Here is an 18,081-nt window from a genome sequence, read left to right on the forward strand (position 1 = left end):
GTTCTTTAAGCCCTGCACATAGTGAGCGTGGAATACATTCTTATCATTAGCAAGAAACCCAAAAGCTAAGTCGATAGAAAGATTTGGTTGCCTTCCAAACATAAGCTCATAAGGACTAAAAAATCCTGTGGCTTCAAGCTTAGTGCAGTTGTAGACGTGCACAAAGGGTTCAAATAATGTCTTTGCAGTGTCACTAATCCTTGTTATTTAGAGTGTCTAACATTTGTAATAGCATCCAGTTAAAATGCTCAACTGGGTTTTTCAGCAGGGATGGTATGGTGTCATCCTTGTCTTCCGCACCCCTGCCATTTCACAGAGCTCTCTGATGATGTGTGACTCAAAGTCAGGACCCTGATGACCAAGAAGCCTCTCAGGGAACCCGTAATGTACTATGAAATAGTCCCACAAACACTTTGCTACTGCGTTAGCTTTCTGGTTTGGTGTTGGCAAGACAAGGGCATACTTAGTAAAATGATCTGTTATTACCAATACAGTATATGCTTTGTGTTGCTCCTATCAGGATCTATGCTCAGAAAGTCCATGCAAACCAGATCCAATGGCCTGGTGGTCTTTATAGAAGTTAGAGGAGCAGCCTTCTTGCAGGTACTTTCCTCTGCACACAACGTTTACAAGTCCTGATCTTTCCTTCAACTGCTGAAGACATTTTAGGACAATATAACCTAGCTGTCCCCAAGTCCAATGTGCGCTCAACCCCAAGATAACCCACGTCATCATGCAAACTTTTCAGCACTAGGTCTCTAAGGTCTCTTGGTAGCACTAGCTGATAGGTCACACTGTTACCACGGTATCTTTTCCGGTATAAAACACCATCTCTAAACTCTAACCGGTTCCACTCTCTTAACAACAAAACAAGCTCAGGAAGCTCACTTCTCACTAGAGTTGGGGTGATTCACCAGTTGCATACGAGTCATTATTTCCCTAATGCTAGGGTCGGCATGCTGCTTTTGTGATATTTCAGCAAGTGAGAGAGGGAGTAACTTGCAACCCATGTTCATGTTCCTCTAGGAAACCAAGAAGGAGCAACCTCAGGGGAGAATGCTAATGCTTTCTGCATAGAGCCTGATAGGAGCAACAATATTATCTTCTGTAGCAGCGGTGTTGAATGTAACTTCTGCCAAGATGCAAATGTAAAAAAGTTGACATGAGACATTTATCTTCATCATGAAAATGTGGTAGCAGTCCTTGTTTGGCATGTGGAGATAAAACCAAAACAGCTCTGTTCAAACACTGATCCTCAACTGTCAGCAGCTGCTGTTTCCTCCTCTCAGCCCAGTGGTGTAGATTACAGTGGTGTGTGTTCTGATTACTCCCAGCTTTAAGGTGGTGTGAGTCAAAGATTCAATATGGATTTATTTATATTGATGTCAGTGTTGGGGTTTCCTGGACATTTCAATGTTGAGGCTTCTGTCCTCTTCATTAGGTCACCAAGCTTCTGTTTTTGCAAGACCAGAGATTATTCCTGCCAAAGTAATGTAATTAACTAATTTGATGTGGCTTATGATCTACAAAAATTCATATGAATCTCAGGTGAGCTTTGAAGTGCTTTTGTTCTATGGAACACAGGCTGTACAGTGTGGTTCTGAGTTTACATTCAAGAAGAAAACATTCACGTACACCATGGAGAGCAGAAACACATACCACTCCAGAGGCTTCATATGCATAAATGGTAATTTATGCATATGGACTTATGCACCTTTTTACCTATTGGCACTCAAAGCACTTTACACTGCTTCTCATTCACCCATTCGCACTCTCAATCACACTCACACGGGGGAGCTGCTATGCAGCTGGCCAACACTCACCAGGAGCAACTAAGTTGGGGTTCAGTGTCTTGCTCAAGGACTTTGACATGTGGCCAGAGGAGCCGGGGACATAATAGCACTAAAGGTCCTCTTGAGGGCAAGCTCCAGCTTGAGAGATCCTGAACTAATGCTTTAAAATATTTCTGTCCCCTGTCACAGTGCTGATGTTCTGATTCTGTTTGATGTCCTGTTTAAACATATTTTCAGATTGCAAAACTCCTGTGATAATTGATTAATCGTTTAAGTCATTTTTCAAACAGAATCTGATCAAAATTTTAAATACAAAGTCCTTGAAGACAACGGACCTTGAGCGGAGAGCTCTGGAACAGCGAGTGTCCATCAGTGAGCCGTTGAGCTGTCAAGGCCTGAGCAGCAGAGTAGAACTTAATGAGGGCAGAGAATCCAGGAGGATGGAGCAGCATGTTAGGACTAACCTTGACTAGGAAGAGAGGCCCAAAGGAAGAGAACACCCCCACCAACCTGTCCTGGAAAGTACACACAGGTGTTACTGTGACAAATATCAGTGCTGCATGAGAAATCGCATTTTTATTGCTAGAGTAAAATATCCAGGATCTGCTAAACCACATGGTAAGAACCGTGCCCTGGTTTGCGGTTATGAATGTAAGTAAAGTGGGGTGCAGTCAGAGAGGCATACATGTGTAAGGGGGGGTGTGTGTGCCCCTCTTCCTCCACTATGAAATGGAAATTGGTCTGCACTTTTATGCAATTTTCTACATATTGGGGTTTAATGTCTTGCTAAATGAAACTAAAATGGGCATTTCCTACAGAAAATGCATGAGATTGCTGAAAGTCAGCCACTGCAGCTGCTGCTGCCTTAAGAGTTTTTCTACAACTTAAAACAGTTACAAAGCGTGTTCTATAACTGGCCACACGGTGGTGCTAGAGATACAGTAACGTGTGAAACCTTTCATCATGGGGCAGCTGTACACAGTTTCATCATGCTACCATGTGTAATTTTTGAGATATTGCAGTGTAAACATTGCTCCCATAGACTTTCTATTTAAACAAATCAAATTAATATTCATAACAATTATTGTACATTAGTTGTCAGGACACAAAGTAATAGCACAGCTCTCCTGGTGGAGATTCTAACCACTTTATGTGCTGTGCTGTGCAGGTGGTTAACCCCTAATTATAAATTAGCTTTATTTAGTTAGATAGGATATTTTTATTTATACTGATTGTTGTATAACTTAATAATTCAATACTACAAATATTTCTAATGGATATACAGTATTCACACAATCATTTATTTACAATACATAGAATTAGCTTGCAAGGCTGTAAAAGTGATACAAACTAAGAGACTTTCACTAACTGAGGACCCAGGATTTGCATCAATGGTGCAGGCAGAACTTGACCTACCAAACTTGTTCTCTTTTCTTGTTCTCATTTAGCTGTAGCAACGTCTTCACTACTCCCATACACAGACACTGTAATGAGTTACTATTGGCAACACTTAACTTAACATCAGCAAAGCAGTAAAATGATAAACGTTCCAAAAAAAAAAATTATTGGGAGCACAGAGCAACCAGAGACGACCTACAAGAGCTCTACAATATTTATGAAAATTATGTTTCAGTTAAAAACCACTTGTGTCCACTTAAATATGACTTGTGTCCCATTAAATACATTTGGAACCATCTCAGAGCTGTGCCCCTGAGCCTCACCCACTGGTGAAGCCAAGTATCTCATGATCTACAGTATCTAATGCTGTGGTCAGGTCCAAGCATCCAAAGGCTGTGTTGTTCAGTGTATTTGCAACTTGCCATTTACGCTGCTGTCACCAGATTAGCATTAAATTCACAGGCAACGTAATCTGGTTGAAATGACATTTCTCTGAAAAACCTTTAACATTTGCAGTTTAAAAAGGAACATGTGTTTTGGGAGATAGGGTTGTCTGTCGAGGAGGTGCAAAAAAAGAAAGTTATTACATGATATATTCCAAGGTGAAAAGTAAACATTTTGGGCTAACACATATTTTATTACTGCAATGTTCCAAAATTGTCAAAAAGTTATGTAGTTCTACTTAATAACTACAGGTTTTAAGGTACCCCTTGTGTCTGACCGCCTTCTGCTCTGGTGACCCCAGGTTGTCATTCTGCATTGCTGATGCTGTGTATGATGATTTTTAGATGAATTATCATAAACACCTGCTTAATATGGCGTAAATATACGATTTTCAATTCTGCCTATTGGAAATATGGCAATCTCACTGTTAAAGGTAGTTGGGTTAAATCCCAGCTTCCAGTGGAAAAGAGACCATGTAAAACCTTTACAGGTCACAAATCGTCACAGGCTAGAGACTCATACTAATTAGCCATTTGTAGTTTCCAATCTATCTGGCCTGCATATTTTCTCCAAGGACCTGTAGACCACCACAGACATGAATATGCTAATTCATAGGACACGTGATATGTAATAAGACACCCCTGTATAATGTCATCTTTAAGTCCAGATCGCAGGGCTAATATATCGGACTAAATTACTGTACATGCCTTTATTTCTTGATATTTAGCAGCAGCAACAGTAATACACTTGAATGAGAATGTACAACTCTCTTGTAACCAGTAGCTGTGGATTCAACAAATCACCTACTCTAAACATTGTATGACAGTATGTCTCCTATTCTTGTACTTGCGTTTCCACCAGCTACTCCGGTTTCCTCCAACATTCCAAAGACATGTTAGGTTAGTTGGTAACTCGAAATTGGTGTAAATGCGGGTGTGAATGGTTGTCTGTGTATGTGTGACAGTGTCAGTCCTTAGATAGACCTGTCCAGGTTGTTCTACTATTACTGTGGACACAGTATTTACCTTTATTACACGAGCTTCTCAAATCTGAAGGATTAAGGACAGCAAGAGCTTACATTTGGCTTTACTTTTGTTATCCTCAATTCTCTTAAAATAGGTCTAAACCACACTTTTCTTCCACTTTCACCTACCTGTGGAGGCTAACGTGGTATCAGCTTTATGAGTACCAGTACAAGGCAGGACTGAGGCCTGATGGTGGCATGGACATCAGGGCATCCCTGCCAATTTTAGTACAAACATCACTAGCTGTATCATTTCTCTGCAGAACAAAGATTTTTTTGGTAAAAACATTCATGGCTGGAAAAGATAAATAACACAAAATGTCATAAGACACCAGTTAATAAAGCTTTGCAACCCTGCTGGTCACTGTGGAAAAAATAAATGTTTTAGGAATAAATACAAATGGAATGTTAACTTATTATAAAAAAATGTTTTAAGTATGTCAAAACCTGATGTTCACTCCCAGGACTTATTTTTGATATTCTTCAAGACTTGTCCATTAGTCCTCAGGAGTCTTCCTGGTCAAGGCTAGCATTAGCGGTTAGCATTAGCAGCTAGCATTTGCTAACGGGAATCTACTGTTAGCTAGGAAAAACTCCCTAAAGTCGATTTTTAGGTTCCAAGGTTTTATTAACAGCATTACTTAACGAGAAAACAATTTCCAGTTACCTGTTTTGACTTTCTATCTTTTGCTTTTAAATTACTGCTCTTAACCTTCTGCGGTTGACAGACGTGACTCAGCTAATGCTGGAAGCGCACGCAAACATGACGTAGCGAGTTTTTTATTTCTAGAATGAATTAGACATTTTGTGTCGTGTTAAAAAACTAAACACAAAACCATTTCCAACCATTTCTCCTCTAATTTAATTTGCATTAAATGACGTTTCAACACAGAAAATATTTGTATATAAATGAAATATAAATTACAGAGGTGGTGGACAGAGCATATTCATGTCTTACGTAAAACATTTCCACATGTATGATATCAAAACATTTACCAGTGTTACACTTTTTTCTCACAGATCCACTGCTGAGATACTTCACATGACAGGTCATTCCACTTGTGACCTTTTTGAACTTTAATTTCTGCACAGTCTTCTCCATCTGTCGAATCTTTATCCTCATTATTGGGCTCCATCACATCCCAGTACCTAACCGGTCAATGAACAAAAAAACAATCCTGAATATGGACATAAAAAGACTCTTGATGGTCTCTATGCTGATAACTAAATGTTATGACAGCAGTGGTTCAGTCAGAGCCAACAGTACTGAAACAGACAGGAAGTGTGTCAGCAGTCATTCTAGCAGCTCTGAGAGTCTCCAGTCAGTGGTGTTCAGAGCAAAATCCTAACTTGAGCTTTTAGGTCTTATTTCCCTTTTATGCCTACTATGTTCTATTTAATCTCTTTTATCTGTTTGTCTCTTTTCACTCACGTGTTTCAGTTGTATTGGACCAAACACACATTATTTCCAGATGTATTTAGATTTAAACAAAGTGAAGCATATTTCTGTCTTACTTAAAAGTCAGTGTAGTTCCATCGATCCATCTCCAGGTCCCCTCTTCATCTCTGTCACTCAAACCAATCCAAGTTCCCATTCTGGTGAATGCAGAGAGAAATGTCTGTTCAATTGAAACAAAAGACAATCGCTGCAATTATATTTTAGTTGTAACCAGCAGGAGTGAGACACAAAGACACAGCACACACACATTCATATCCACAAAAAAAGCTGAAACACTTCCATTCATGATACAGTGGATTCAGAAAGCAATCACATGCTCATATTTCTTCCTCATGTCCATATCATCCAAAAACAAAGAATGATGAACATATTCTTTGTTTGGACACTCTGCACCTGTTCTTCAGCACTGTTAATGACCACCAGGTCTGCTCCTCTCTTTCTGCAGTCCTCTCTGCCTTTTGTCCATGAACCAGACTCAGTGGACAGGAGATAACAGGAGTAGCTGAACATCATCCATCCTGCAGGACAAGTTCTCTCTGCAACGTAAAACAATAGATATTAGAAATGTATCAAGGCACAACTCCATCTACTGCCAGAGAAAGATGGTATGAAGTAAAACATGCAAACAGAGGAGTTTGAAGTGTCTTCACATCTTAACATTTTAATGTGCTCACAGAATGTGAACGTGTCCTTAATCCTAAACATATAGTGAACAGTTCACAAGTCTAAATCCTTAAAAGATCAAATGTCCTGTCCCTCACTGCCCACACTCACTGACTCTGACACTTGTTCAGTTCCTCTGCTGTTTTATTGAGTCTGGTATTCAGCTGGTCTCTCTCTTCAGTCAGTGAAGACACTTTGTTCTTAATGTCCTGGAGAAGCTCAGTCAGGTTGGTTTTGATGCTGGAGAGTTCTGCAGCTGCACGTTGTGCTGAGTTATCATCTGAAAGCACATGAATTAATATAATTTAATACCACATACTATTTAGCCAGATCAGATTCTTTGCTATTTTTCCCCCAATCTTTATAATGAACTGATGCCCATAATTTAAGTTCCATGTTCTAAAAATCTCATGTAAAAAAACACATTTGCATACAGGCATAATGCTAATCTAATATTAGAGAATAAGTGATGTTGTGAAGTTGCTGTTTGTCTTGTGCTGAACATCTACATCCACTTTTCCTGCTAAACTTTAGTCAAAACTACGAACTCTAAAAAATAATTAAATTTTTACATTTTAAAATGCCATAAAAGCTTTGCAAAACAAAAACATAATTAAGAAACCTAACAAGTTAGATTTGTAAAAGTATATGACAATACTTCTGAAACTCATAAAGTGACTCTGGTATTAACTTATAAAACACAGACTCACAGTGGACACCGAGGACGATGAGTCCAGCCAACAGGAAAACACTCAGCAGCCCCAGACAGAGACCAATAGTTTTATAAAGTCTCCTGTCGGAGCTCCTGGGACCTGAACAGAAAAAGACCAGTAAACACAGTCTTAGATCAGAAATAACATATGATTAAAACAGATTTAATCTCCACTCAGCAATTAATTAAACATTCTTACTTGTCTGATTTGTTGAAGGACTTGAGTAAACAGACTTGTCATGTTCAACATTGACATATATTTCCTCCATTGATCACAGGTTTGTTAACTGCCTCAGAGCTCTGGTCAGCTTTGCAGCACAGTACATGTAAATGATAAAGACACTTTGGTTTCAGATACTAAGAACCCTGAGCTTTAGAGGAAGTTTGTGTGGTTTTAATGGTCAGCAATAAGAAGTGTGCTCATTAGAAGACACACTAAATACATGTGTGATTAAGACAACCCAGCCACAAAAACACAACAGACTTTCACTGTGTGTGTTGCTGCACTTGAGAGATTTCTGTTGAGTCTTTCTGTCTCTGCTGAATTTGAACTCTTGGGCAAAGAGAAGAGCGTGATTGTTCTCTGTTTGATCCATCTCTCTGCACTTATGTCCATAAACCTGTTTGTCTTCCAAATGAGCAGTGCAGATTTTAAACTTAATTAAATTAAATCAACTGTTTCTTTGAATGTCTCAATTGTTTTGTACATACGTAGACACAACTTAAATGCTTAATAGCTCTACTTCATTCCCTTGTGGTTGTTCTTCTTCTTCTCTGTGTCTTTCAGCAGGTGTCTTCAGCTTTGGAGCTGTGTGTTTCCAATGTGCAGTTACTGACTCTGTCAAAGCCGTAAAAGATCTAAACCAATTCCAGACCACCAACATTTTTTCTGTAAAAAGCTTCACTCGTCTTATCCTTACGTATGCTCACCTTCTTTTTATTGATTTTAATTCTGCATTTGATACAATACGACCTTATCTAATACTTAAGGAATTAGGACCATCTCATGGTCAGAGATCCTTGTAAAGTCAGGGGTTTCCCAGTAATAATGTGTTAAATGTATGCTTTTGTATACATATAACACAAAAACTATCAAAGTATTAAAAATCTGTCACCTCCCTTAAGATAGAAGTGCAACCTGACACCGGATGTTTGTCATGTTCCAATTTGCCATAAATGACCGTTTAACTTTTTCTTATTCAGATTAGGAAGAACATTGCGTATGATACTAGATACAGTTGCCCCTCTGAAAAAGAAGGCAGTGAATCAGAGGAGGCGACCTCCATGGTACAATTCACAAATGCACAGCTTAAAGCAGGCGTCACGAAAATTAGAGAGGAAGTGGCGTTCCACTAATTTAGAAGAATCCCGGTTAGCCTGGAAAAACAGTTTAAAAGTGTACAAAAAAGCTCTCCGTGATGCCAGAACAGCATATTATTCCGCACTAATAGAGGAAAACAAGAACAACCCCCGGTTTCTGTTCAGCACTGTAGCCAGGCTGACTAAGAGCCATAGTTCTGTTGAGCCTAGTATACCCTTAACTTTGAGCAGCAATGACTTCATGACTTTCTTTACTGATAAAATTGCAGCCATTAGGGAAAAGATTCACCAGATCCTCCCTACAAATATTACAGATAGATCTTCATGTACAACAGCTCTAGAATCCTCAATAAGGCCCCAATCCATCTTAGACTGTTTTTCACCCATAGATCTCACTGAGCTAAGTTCAACTATCGCCTCCTCAAAACTAACAACATGTCTTTTAGACCCTGTTCCAACCAAATTGCTTAAAGATGTTCTACCTTTAATAGACACATTCATATTAGATTTGATTAACTTATCTTTAGAAACTGGCTATGTACCAAAGGCTTATAAAGTTGCTGTAATCAAACCATTACTTAAAAAACCCTGTCTTGATCCAGGTGATTTAGCCAACTATAGACCAATATCAAATCTCCCGTTTATTTCTAAAATCCTGGAAAAAGTAGTTGCAAAACAATTATGTGATCACCTTTACAGGAATAATTTGTATGAAGACTTTCAGTCAGGATTTAGAGTTCATCACAGTACAGAAACAGCACTGGTAAAAGTCTCCAATGATCTTCTCCTCGCTTCAGATAATGGACTTGTGTCCGTACTCGTCTTACTAGACCTTAGTGCCGCATTTGACACCATTGACCACAACATTTTATTACAGAGACTAGAACATAGATTTGGGATTAAAGGAACCACATTACATTGGTTTAAATCTTATCTGTCAGACAGATTCCAACTTGTTCATATTAATGATGACTCTTCTTTATGCACCAAAGTTAGCTATGGAGTTCCACAGGGCTCTGTGTTAGGACCAATACTTTTTAATCTGTACATGTCACCTTTAGGCAAAATTATTAGGAAACATTCCATAAACTTCCACTGCTATGCAGATGATACCCAGCTCTATTTATCTGTGAAACCAGAAGATACTAACCAATTAGTCAAACTTGAAGCATGTCTAAAAGACATAAAGACCTGGATGTCCTACAATTTCCTACTTCTAAATTCAGACAAAACTGAAATCATCCTCTTTGGGCCTAAAAACATGAGAAATATGCTGTCTAACAATATAGTTACTTTAGATGACATAACTTTGGCCTCCAGTACTGCGGTGAGGAACCTTGGAGTTATTTTTGACCAGGATTTGGCATTTACGTCACATATAAGACAAATCTCTAGAACAGCCTTCTTCCACCTACGGAACATTGCTAAAATTAGAAGCATCCTGTCTCAAAGTGATGCCGAAAAACTGGTCCATGCATTTGTTACTTCTAGGTTGGACTACTGTAATTCCCTACTTCTGGGGTGTCCTAATAACTCTCTAAAAAGCCTTCAATTAATCCAAAATGCTGCAGCAAGAGTGCTGACTGGATTAGGAAAGAGAGATCATATTTCACCTTCACTAGCTTCTCTTCATTGGCTTCCCATAAAATCTAGAATAGAGTTCAAAACCCTCCTCCTTACATACAAAGCTCTTAATGGTCAAGCTCCATCATATTTAAAAGATCTCATAGTTCTGTATCGCCCGATTAGACCACTTCGATCCCAAAATACAGGCCTACTTGTGGTTCCCAGAGTTTGCAAAAGTAGAATGGGAGGCAGAGCCTTTAGCTATCAAGCTCCTCTCCTGTGGAACCAGCTTCCAATCCAAATTCGGGGAGCAGACACCCTCTCTACTTTTAAGACTAGGCTTAAAACCTTCCTTTTTGATAAAGCTTATAGTTAAACTGCTCACTCAACCTGAACTAGCTTTTCTCTATACATTTACTTGTCACTACTGTATACCATTAATTCTATATCCTACAACCTGCACGATGCTTTGTTGTTGCTTTTTTGTTGTTTTGTTGTTGCTTTTCTTGTTGTTTTGTTGTTGCTTTTTGTTGTTGCTTTTTGTTGTTTTGTTGTTGCTTTTTTGTTGTTTTGTTGTTGCTTTTCGTTGTTGCTTTTCGTTGCTCTTTTCTTTTCTTTCTCCACTTTCCACTCACCCCAACCGGTCAAGGCAGATGGCCACCCACCCTGAGCCTGGTTCTGCTGGAGGTTTCTCCCATTAAAGGGAGTTTTTCCTCTCCACTGTTGCCTAGGGCTTGCTCAAGGGGGATTTGTTGGGTTGCTTCTACATACTTGTGTAGTCTGGACTTTATTCTGTAAAGTGCCTTGAGATGACTTTGTTGTAAATTGGCGCTATATAAATAAAGTTGAATTGAATTGAATTGAATTGAATTGAACAACAACCTTTATTGTCATTGAGAACATATATGTATTACACATCCATAAATGTCTTTAAATTTGTACTATGACATGTAAACAGCAACAACTGCTGTAGTAACTTATTTGATAATCTGTTTAGACCTGTATATATAGTTGAAGTTTAAACATTTATATACACATTAAAAAGCAATTTTAAAAGTCGGATTTTTAATACAAATAATATAAACTTTTTCTAGTTAATGTTTAATTTTTACAATAATATAAAAACTAAATGTTAAACTCTTTAAATTGGTTGATATATTAATATAATAATAATAAAACTGAAATAACAAAACACATATTAGGTGTAAACAAAAATATAACACAATTCAAAGAAAGATAATAAAAATTTAACTTGGATAAAAACAGACCTATGGTGGACAAGGAGACCGATGAGTCCAGTCAACAGGAAAACACTCAGCAGCCCCAGACAGAGACCAACTCTTTAAAACCCCTCTCTGAGCTCCTGGGACCTAAGCAGAGAAAACAATCCACTTAATCCAGTCCTCTATCAGAAATAACAGATGAAAGAACAGATTTATTCCCACTCAGTCTGTCAGCGTCTGATTGAACATTCTTACCTGTCTGATTTGTTGAAGGTCTTGAGTTAAGAGCCTTCTCTTATTCAACATTGACATACATTTTGTCCATGATCATAAATTTGTCAGGTCAGTAAGTGCAAATGATAAAGACTTGTTGGTTTCAGATGCTAAGAACACAGGGTTTAAAATGACAGGTTTTTGTTGTTTTAATGTTGGACAATACAAACCATCATCATTAGAAGACACGGCAAACTACACTAATAGAGGACTGAAGCACATAGTTCAGTCTCTTCACACTTCTGACATTTACTGTAATAAAGTGACATCAGTTCAGGACACGGTTGTGGAAATGAATAGAAAACACAGTCCCATTTATTCTACCCAACCTGATGCAGCTTTGTAATTTCCTTCTTAGTTCCTGGAAAGAACAGTGGCACAAAGGTTTCACAGTTTAGAATAAATGTACAGAAGTTGAGGGGCCGGGGTGGGTTGGGCTGTTAAGACAACACAGCTACAAAAATAAACACAGTGCACTGTGACTGTTGACTGTACAACTGTGTTGTAAATATAAATCCTGCACTTGAGATATTGTGACTTCCTGTCTCTGCTATGTGTCTCTTAAATTAAATTCCTCTTAATCCTTGAACATTTGTCTTCCTCCACTTTTACAATGGAAGTTTGACCCACTATTGTTACCTGCTAAATATTTTTATGATATATTAGAAGTGTCGCAGTTATATAAGAAAGATTCTCTATAACCTTCATCCACCACCAGAAGCCCTGAGAGCGGGCATGTGAGCATCAGAACTGGACCACAGAGCGATGGATAAAGGGGGCCTGGTCTGGTTGTTTGCATGTGCATCACTTACTCAGGAAAAGATGCTACCAGGATGCACTATGGCAGAAAGGGAAGCTGGCAAAAACAGTGTGATGCTCCTGACAATGTTCTGGAGGGAAACCTTACGTTCTGCCATTCTTGCAGATGTTACTTTGACAAGGTACCACCTACATAAATGCTGTTGCTGAGCTGAAGTACACGGAAACCGTATTTCCTAATGTCTGTGGTCTCTTTTAGTGGTCTCTGCCACACTGCAAAAAAAGGTTCAACAATGGTTTGAAGAAAACACTGAGTTTGAGGTATTGACTTTGCCTCCAAATTCTATAAATCTCAATGCAGTCATCGGTGTGTGAGTGGGTGAATGAGAAGCAACATTGTAAAGTGTTTTGGAAAAAAGTGTTGTATAAGTTGCCATTTATCATTTATCCTCAGGCTCTGATATAGAGATAAAGATATGTCATTACACCACGTTATTACCAAATTAAACAGTTTATGAAATGGTGCAGCTCCCACCATCTCATGGTCACAAACCATAGTAAAGTTAGGGTTATACTGGTAATATTTTGTTTTTGTATTTATGATTTGCAGTGTTACGTTTTGTCTTGTTTTACCATGTATAAATATCAGCCTCATTCAAATGAGTGAGTGAGAGCAGTGAGGTACAAGACCCACAGTACACAAAGAATCCCAGAAAACACTGCTGCAAACACAGTTTTCCATATGAACCTGTCAATGTAGGCAAATGCTTGTGTTTGTACACTAATGGCGTCCAAAGGCCAGAGATGACATAGTCAGATTCTCTGTGCATGGTAACATTAATACCACTTAGTGGACAGGAGTCAGCCCTGATAGACGGGTATCGAACCACACGGGTCATCAGAGCTGGCAGCGTATGTGGTTGTACATGCTGAACCCCCGTCCATCACAACATTGAGCAGTTGCATCTAATGTTGTGATGTGTTACATAATTGCCAACAGGACAAAAGCCTGGAGAACAACAGCTCCATGAAATCTCCTCTCTGAGCTCCTGGGACCTGAACAGAGAAAAGACCTGTGAGTACAGTCAATGATACAAAGGTACCAACAGAGGATAACAGTTCACTCAGTGTGAAGAGATTTCTGATTGGACATTGTTACCTGTCTGATTTATTGATTTGTTGTCTTGAGTGAACAAACTAACCATAGTCAACATTCATATATTTCTTCCATTAATCATAAGGTGTTGAGCTCTTACTAGAAGTTCTGCAGCGCTAACTGCAGTAAATTGTAAATGATGAAAGTTTGTTTCAATCATTGAGGAAACTGAGCTTTAGAGGAAGTGACTAGTTTCGATGGTGAGCAATCTTCTACAAACAACATTATTTTAAGACCCACCACAGCTATAAAGAAGTGAAACATGAGAACATGTTACTGTTTATCCGTCTTTAATGAAGACAGTTATTCATAAATTATTCAGTTTATTCACTAGGAAGATAAATGAAGAACAAAGTAAAATTCATTCTGCCACCACTGATGCACCTTTAGGAGGATTTGGATAAAGAGTCATAACTGGGGGCGACTGTAGCTCAGTTGGTAAAGGCAGTCGTCGATTCGCGGACCTGGCTATATGTTGAAGTGTCCCTGGGCAAGACACTGAACCCCTAACAGCCCATTCCCCTCCCCAGCTGTGCAGTGCCGGTCCAACCCGGTAGAAATTGCGGACAATGATCCGCTGTGGCAACACTGAACTCACGGAATAAGCCGAAAGGAGAGTAGTAGTAGTAGGAAAAAGAGTCATAACTAACGTGGCCACAAGATGTCACTATCAATCCTTTTCCAGGTGCTTCCCTCTACATGGTCAGTCAAAATGGGAAAAAGTGTCTTAGAATTTTACTGTTTACTGCATTAACATTACACATGTTCTAATAATTGGATGCCTGACATTCAATTTTATGGGAGCTTTAAATCAATGCACTCTTTTGTACATAGGAAATAAGTCAGGCTGTGTGTGACAGTGTAAAGGACAAGCACTGTTTAAGTATAATCCTTTGAACTCATGAGTTGACCAGATGCTATGAAAACCAGAATCCCTAATTATCAGTCTCGTGCAAGGTACAACACAAGTTAGACACAGATAGATAAATAATATAAAAGCATGTGACGGAAGAGCTAATAATCTAAACAGGACCAGACAGCCGGACCTGGCATGGTGTCGACCAAAGGATTCAAAAAGCTGAGATGAGACATGAACACGGAAGAGCAAACTCCTAAACATCTAACATCACAGCAACTTGAGAGAGTGGAGAACTCCTCTGCTGAGAAAAAAAGACAGCAGATCATACTGTTTGATCTCAGAGACACTAAAACTAAAACTAATGTTGATACTGATCTGAGCCTAATCACCTCCCAAGATCAGGACAAACTGTGTGGAGAATAATGTCAGCTTCAACTCCAAAACCCACTCGCCTGCAATTTTGGTTGCATACTAATGGGGTGGACATTGGATCAAGCTCCTCTGAATGGGAATGTGTGAACGGGAATGTGATGCTGCATTGCCAAATTAATGCGACAAAACATGAGGCAAAGGAGACTGAGGCTGAGGACTAGGATGAGATCTTTTTGAACTCAGCTGAGATGTGGACTTTATTAGAGCTAATCTGCCAGATACATCAATGTCTGTGTGTTGACCTTGGAGTCCATGGAGATGTTTTTCCCTTAATTAGGTTTTTTCCGTCTGTGTTCTCTGGGTCTGGATTGTCCCGGAATTTCACCTGAAACAGGGTTTTTTGCAGTGAAGGGAAATTAAATAACTTCATATGAAATGATCTTACTTGAACTGTAATTTAAAGAAATTACACATTTGCATTGAAGTTTTTTGACAACTGTAAATAGTTAAAATTGAGGAGATTGTTGTACGGTGAGAGAGTTGCCTTTTGAGACTCTGAGGTGATTATTTTTCAATCCTTCATCTGTTTTTCCATTTTGTTATAAATGACATTTGTTAACTCTAATTAGCTACTAGTAATTTAGCTTACAAGGCCCAGACTGTTATTAATCTGACAGGATGATGGTCTGATTCTAATATGAGGCAGGTTTATGGTCTGTAAACTTGTTTCTGTTTTACTTGTTTGCTTTGAAGTGTTACGTAGTCTCGTCTACTACAGGAGGAGGGACTGTAGTGGGTAGAGTTTACATATTAGAGTTCATGTATAATATAATATAAACTGTATTACATGTAGGAATGAAGGAGTACTTGGAAGTTGTATTATTATATATGGTGTTTCTTCAGTACATGGGAAATGTGTGTGCGTCAGTAACAATGGAAAAGGTCAGGAGAACCTGGCATTTGTCCCAGAATTAAACATTTCCAGGTGACTCTGTTGAAAACAGTGGGGGAATAGAATTTTTGGCAAGATAGAGGTTGAAAACAGGATATGATGTTTATCCCTGAACTGTTGCTAAGGAGGAGAAAGATGGGAGAGTATTAGAGTCTTTTTGCCTTTTTGCCTGTCTGACTGATGCTTTATCCACGGCATTAACCATCTGCCTTCATACACCTGTACAGCTGGACTGAGGTCAGGTGACCCTGGAGGAGAAGGTCATCCCTGGTGGGCCGTAACAAACTCCCTGGCAGCATTAGCTGTGTGTATGAACCAGTGTGAATGTGAATTCAATAAAAGCGCCTAAAGCCAGTGCTTTAATGTCCTTTCATGTTAAATATGATAAACCACACAGGCAAAACCATTAAAGTGTGTGACTGGACAAGTTGCAGGCTGTACTGTACTATACTGTCTAACCTGTTGCTGGTTGTATCCTGGTTGGTTATCACCAGTTTATAAGGTGCAGTTGTGCGCAGCCTCAGTAATTCGTCCTCCATGATGACGATGTCAGGGTGAGCAAGTTTCTGCATCAGCTTTCCCATGAAGGAACCGACTACAAACAGGACACAAATCACTTCCGTTAAACATTTTGGTGCAATCTGCATCCACAAACCAAAGCCTAATACATTTATTAAAAATAAAAACACAAGTCAACAAACCCTCCAGCTACACACAAGTCTTTTTAGCCTGTAGCCTCGTGATCACATGTCCCTCTTGGACACAATGAATGATACATGTCTGTACATATATGTAAAAAGGCTGTTTCCCAGGTGGAATAGAGGAGCTACAGTCAGTAAACCAGATTGAAATGCAGAAAGGTTAACATTGGTGTATTTGTATCTGTGCCTATCACATACAAATACTATGAAAATATAATGGATATGTATAGTTGTGTATTGCAATACTGTTACTCTGCAGCAATGGCTAGAAAGCTAATTTAATCATATTACATGTATTACGTGTCCTCTGTCCTCTGAAAGTCTTGTTCAAGCACCAGTCCAGTTCCCACTGAACAGCACTTTTAGTGTAAAGTTAGCTCCCACTGTTTGTTAGCTGTTAGCTACACTAGCTGTAGCTGTTGACCTGCCTGCATCGGCTAACGTTATCTGCTGTAGCTAACAGTACAGAAACACTAGAAACACTGTTTGGCTGAGCAGGACAAAGTCAAGAGCAAAACACCACGTTGACTCAAAGACAGGTAAAGGTGAGACTCACCTGAGGGACTGTGGCGGCGGCTCTGCGCTCCTCCCTTCAGCACTGGCTTTACTGACCGACCTCGGAGCTTCATGTGTTCTTTACTAAGCCTGAGCACGGACTGTAAGGCAAACTGTGAACTGAACCGTACTCTGCCTGTACGGCTGAGCCTGGGAGTCCGAGCTGAGGGCAAACAAAACCTTCCATTACACACTAATCGGTTTACGCGCACACAAATCTTGCAGACGGAACAGTAGCAAAATTCCACCGATAAAATCACAATTGTGAGGCTTTCCAGCACTTTTGCTTATAACCTAAGTGTTTTCTCGGATTACTAGACATTTACAGTTAGTTATTTGAGTGAATACATTTGCACATTATTTTACACAAATATTACAGTTACAGATTTGTTATATATTTGTTATAAACCTGTTATATTTTTATTGTTTACCTCTACACTTGTTCTGATTGCAATTTTTACATTTCCCATGAGTAAGATGTCTAATTATACGAGTCACAGAGTGCTATGACTCATCAGATGGCACTCATTGATATAACATCTGCAAAGAATTTTGTTCCTGTTTCACGACCTGATGTTGACCTGTGCAAAGATTCTAGTGATGAAAATCACTATGTAAATATTCTATATAATACTTTCTAATCTATGCTTAGCTCTGTACCCCAGTGATGCCTATGTCACACAAAAACAAAAGTGCCTGAGTTTTCTATACAACATAAAGAGGATGTATATTGAATCTTTATGAATTTGTACATCTGATGACTTCTGTTGTGTCTTGTGATTAAAATGTAATCAAAAGGAGGGAATTGTGATGGAAAATCAAGTATGATTAAATTATTGCATTTTACTCTTA

The 18,081-nt window shown here is 39.0% G+C and overlaps 1 protein-coding gene across 1 annotated transcript; it reads right to left on the bottom strand.

The window, feature by feature from the left end:
* Positions 1 to 5,347: 5,347 nt before the first annotated feature.
* Positions 5,348 to 11,678, bottom strand: LOC137132981 (CD209 antigen-like protein C; the record flags this gene model as incomplete). The annotated part of the gene is made up of 6 exons (XM_067516025.1): positions 5,348 to 5,808; positions 6,175 to 6,278; positions 6,512 to 6,654; positions 6,897 to 7,061; positions 7,492 to 7,593; positions 11,648 to 11,678. Coding segments are annotated over 6 exons (693 nt in total), but the record flags the coding sequence as incomplete, so codon positions are not given.
* Positions 11,679 to 18,081: the final 6,403 nt, after the last annotated feature.

Source organism: Channa argus, chromosome 9 (genome assembly GCF_033026475.1).
Source record: "Channa argus isolate prfri chromosome 9, Channa argus male v1.0, whole genome shotgun sequence".
In the NCBI taxonomy this organism is placed as follows: domain Eukaryota; kingdom Metazoa; phylum Chordata; class Actinopteri; order Anabantiformes; family Channidae; genus Channa; species Channa argus.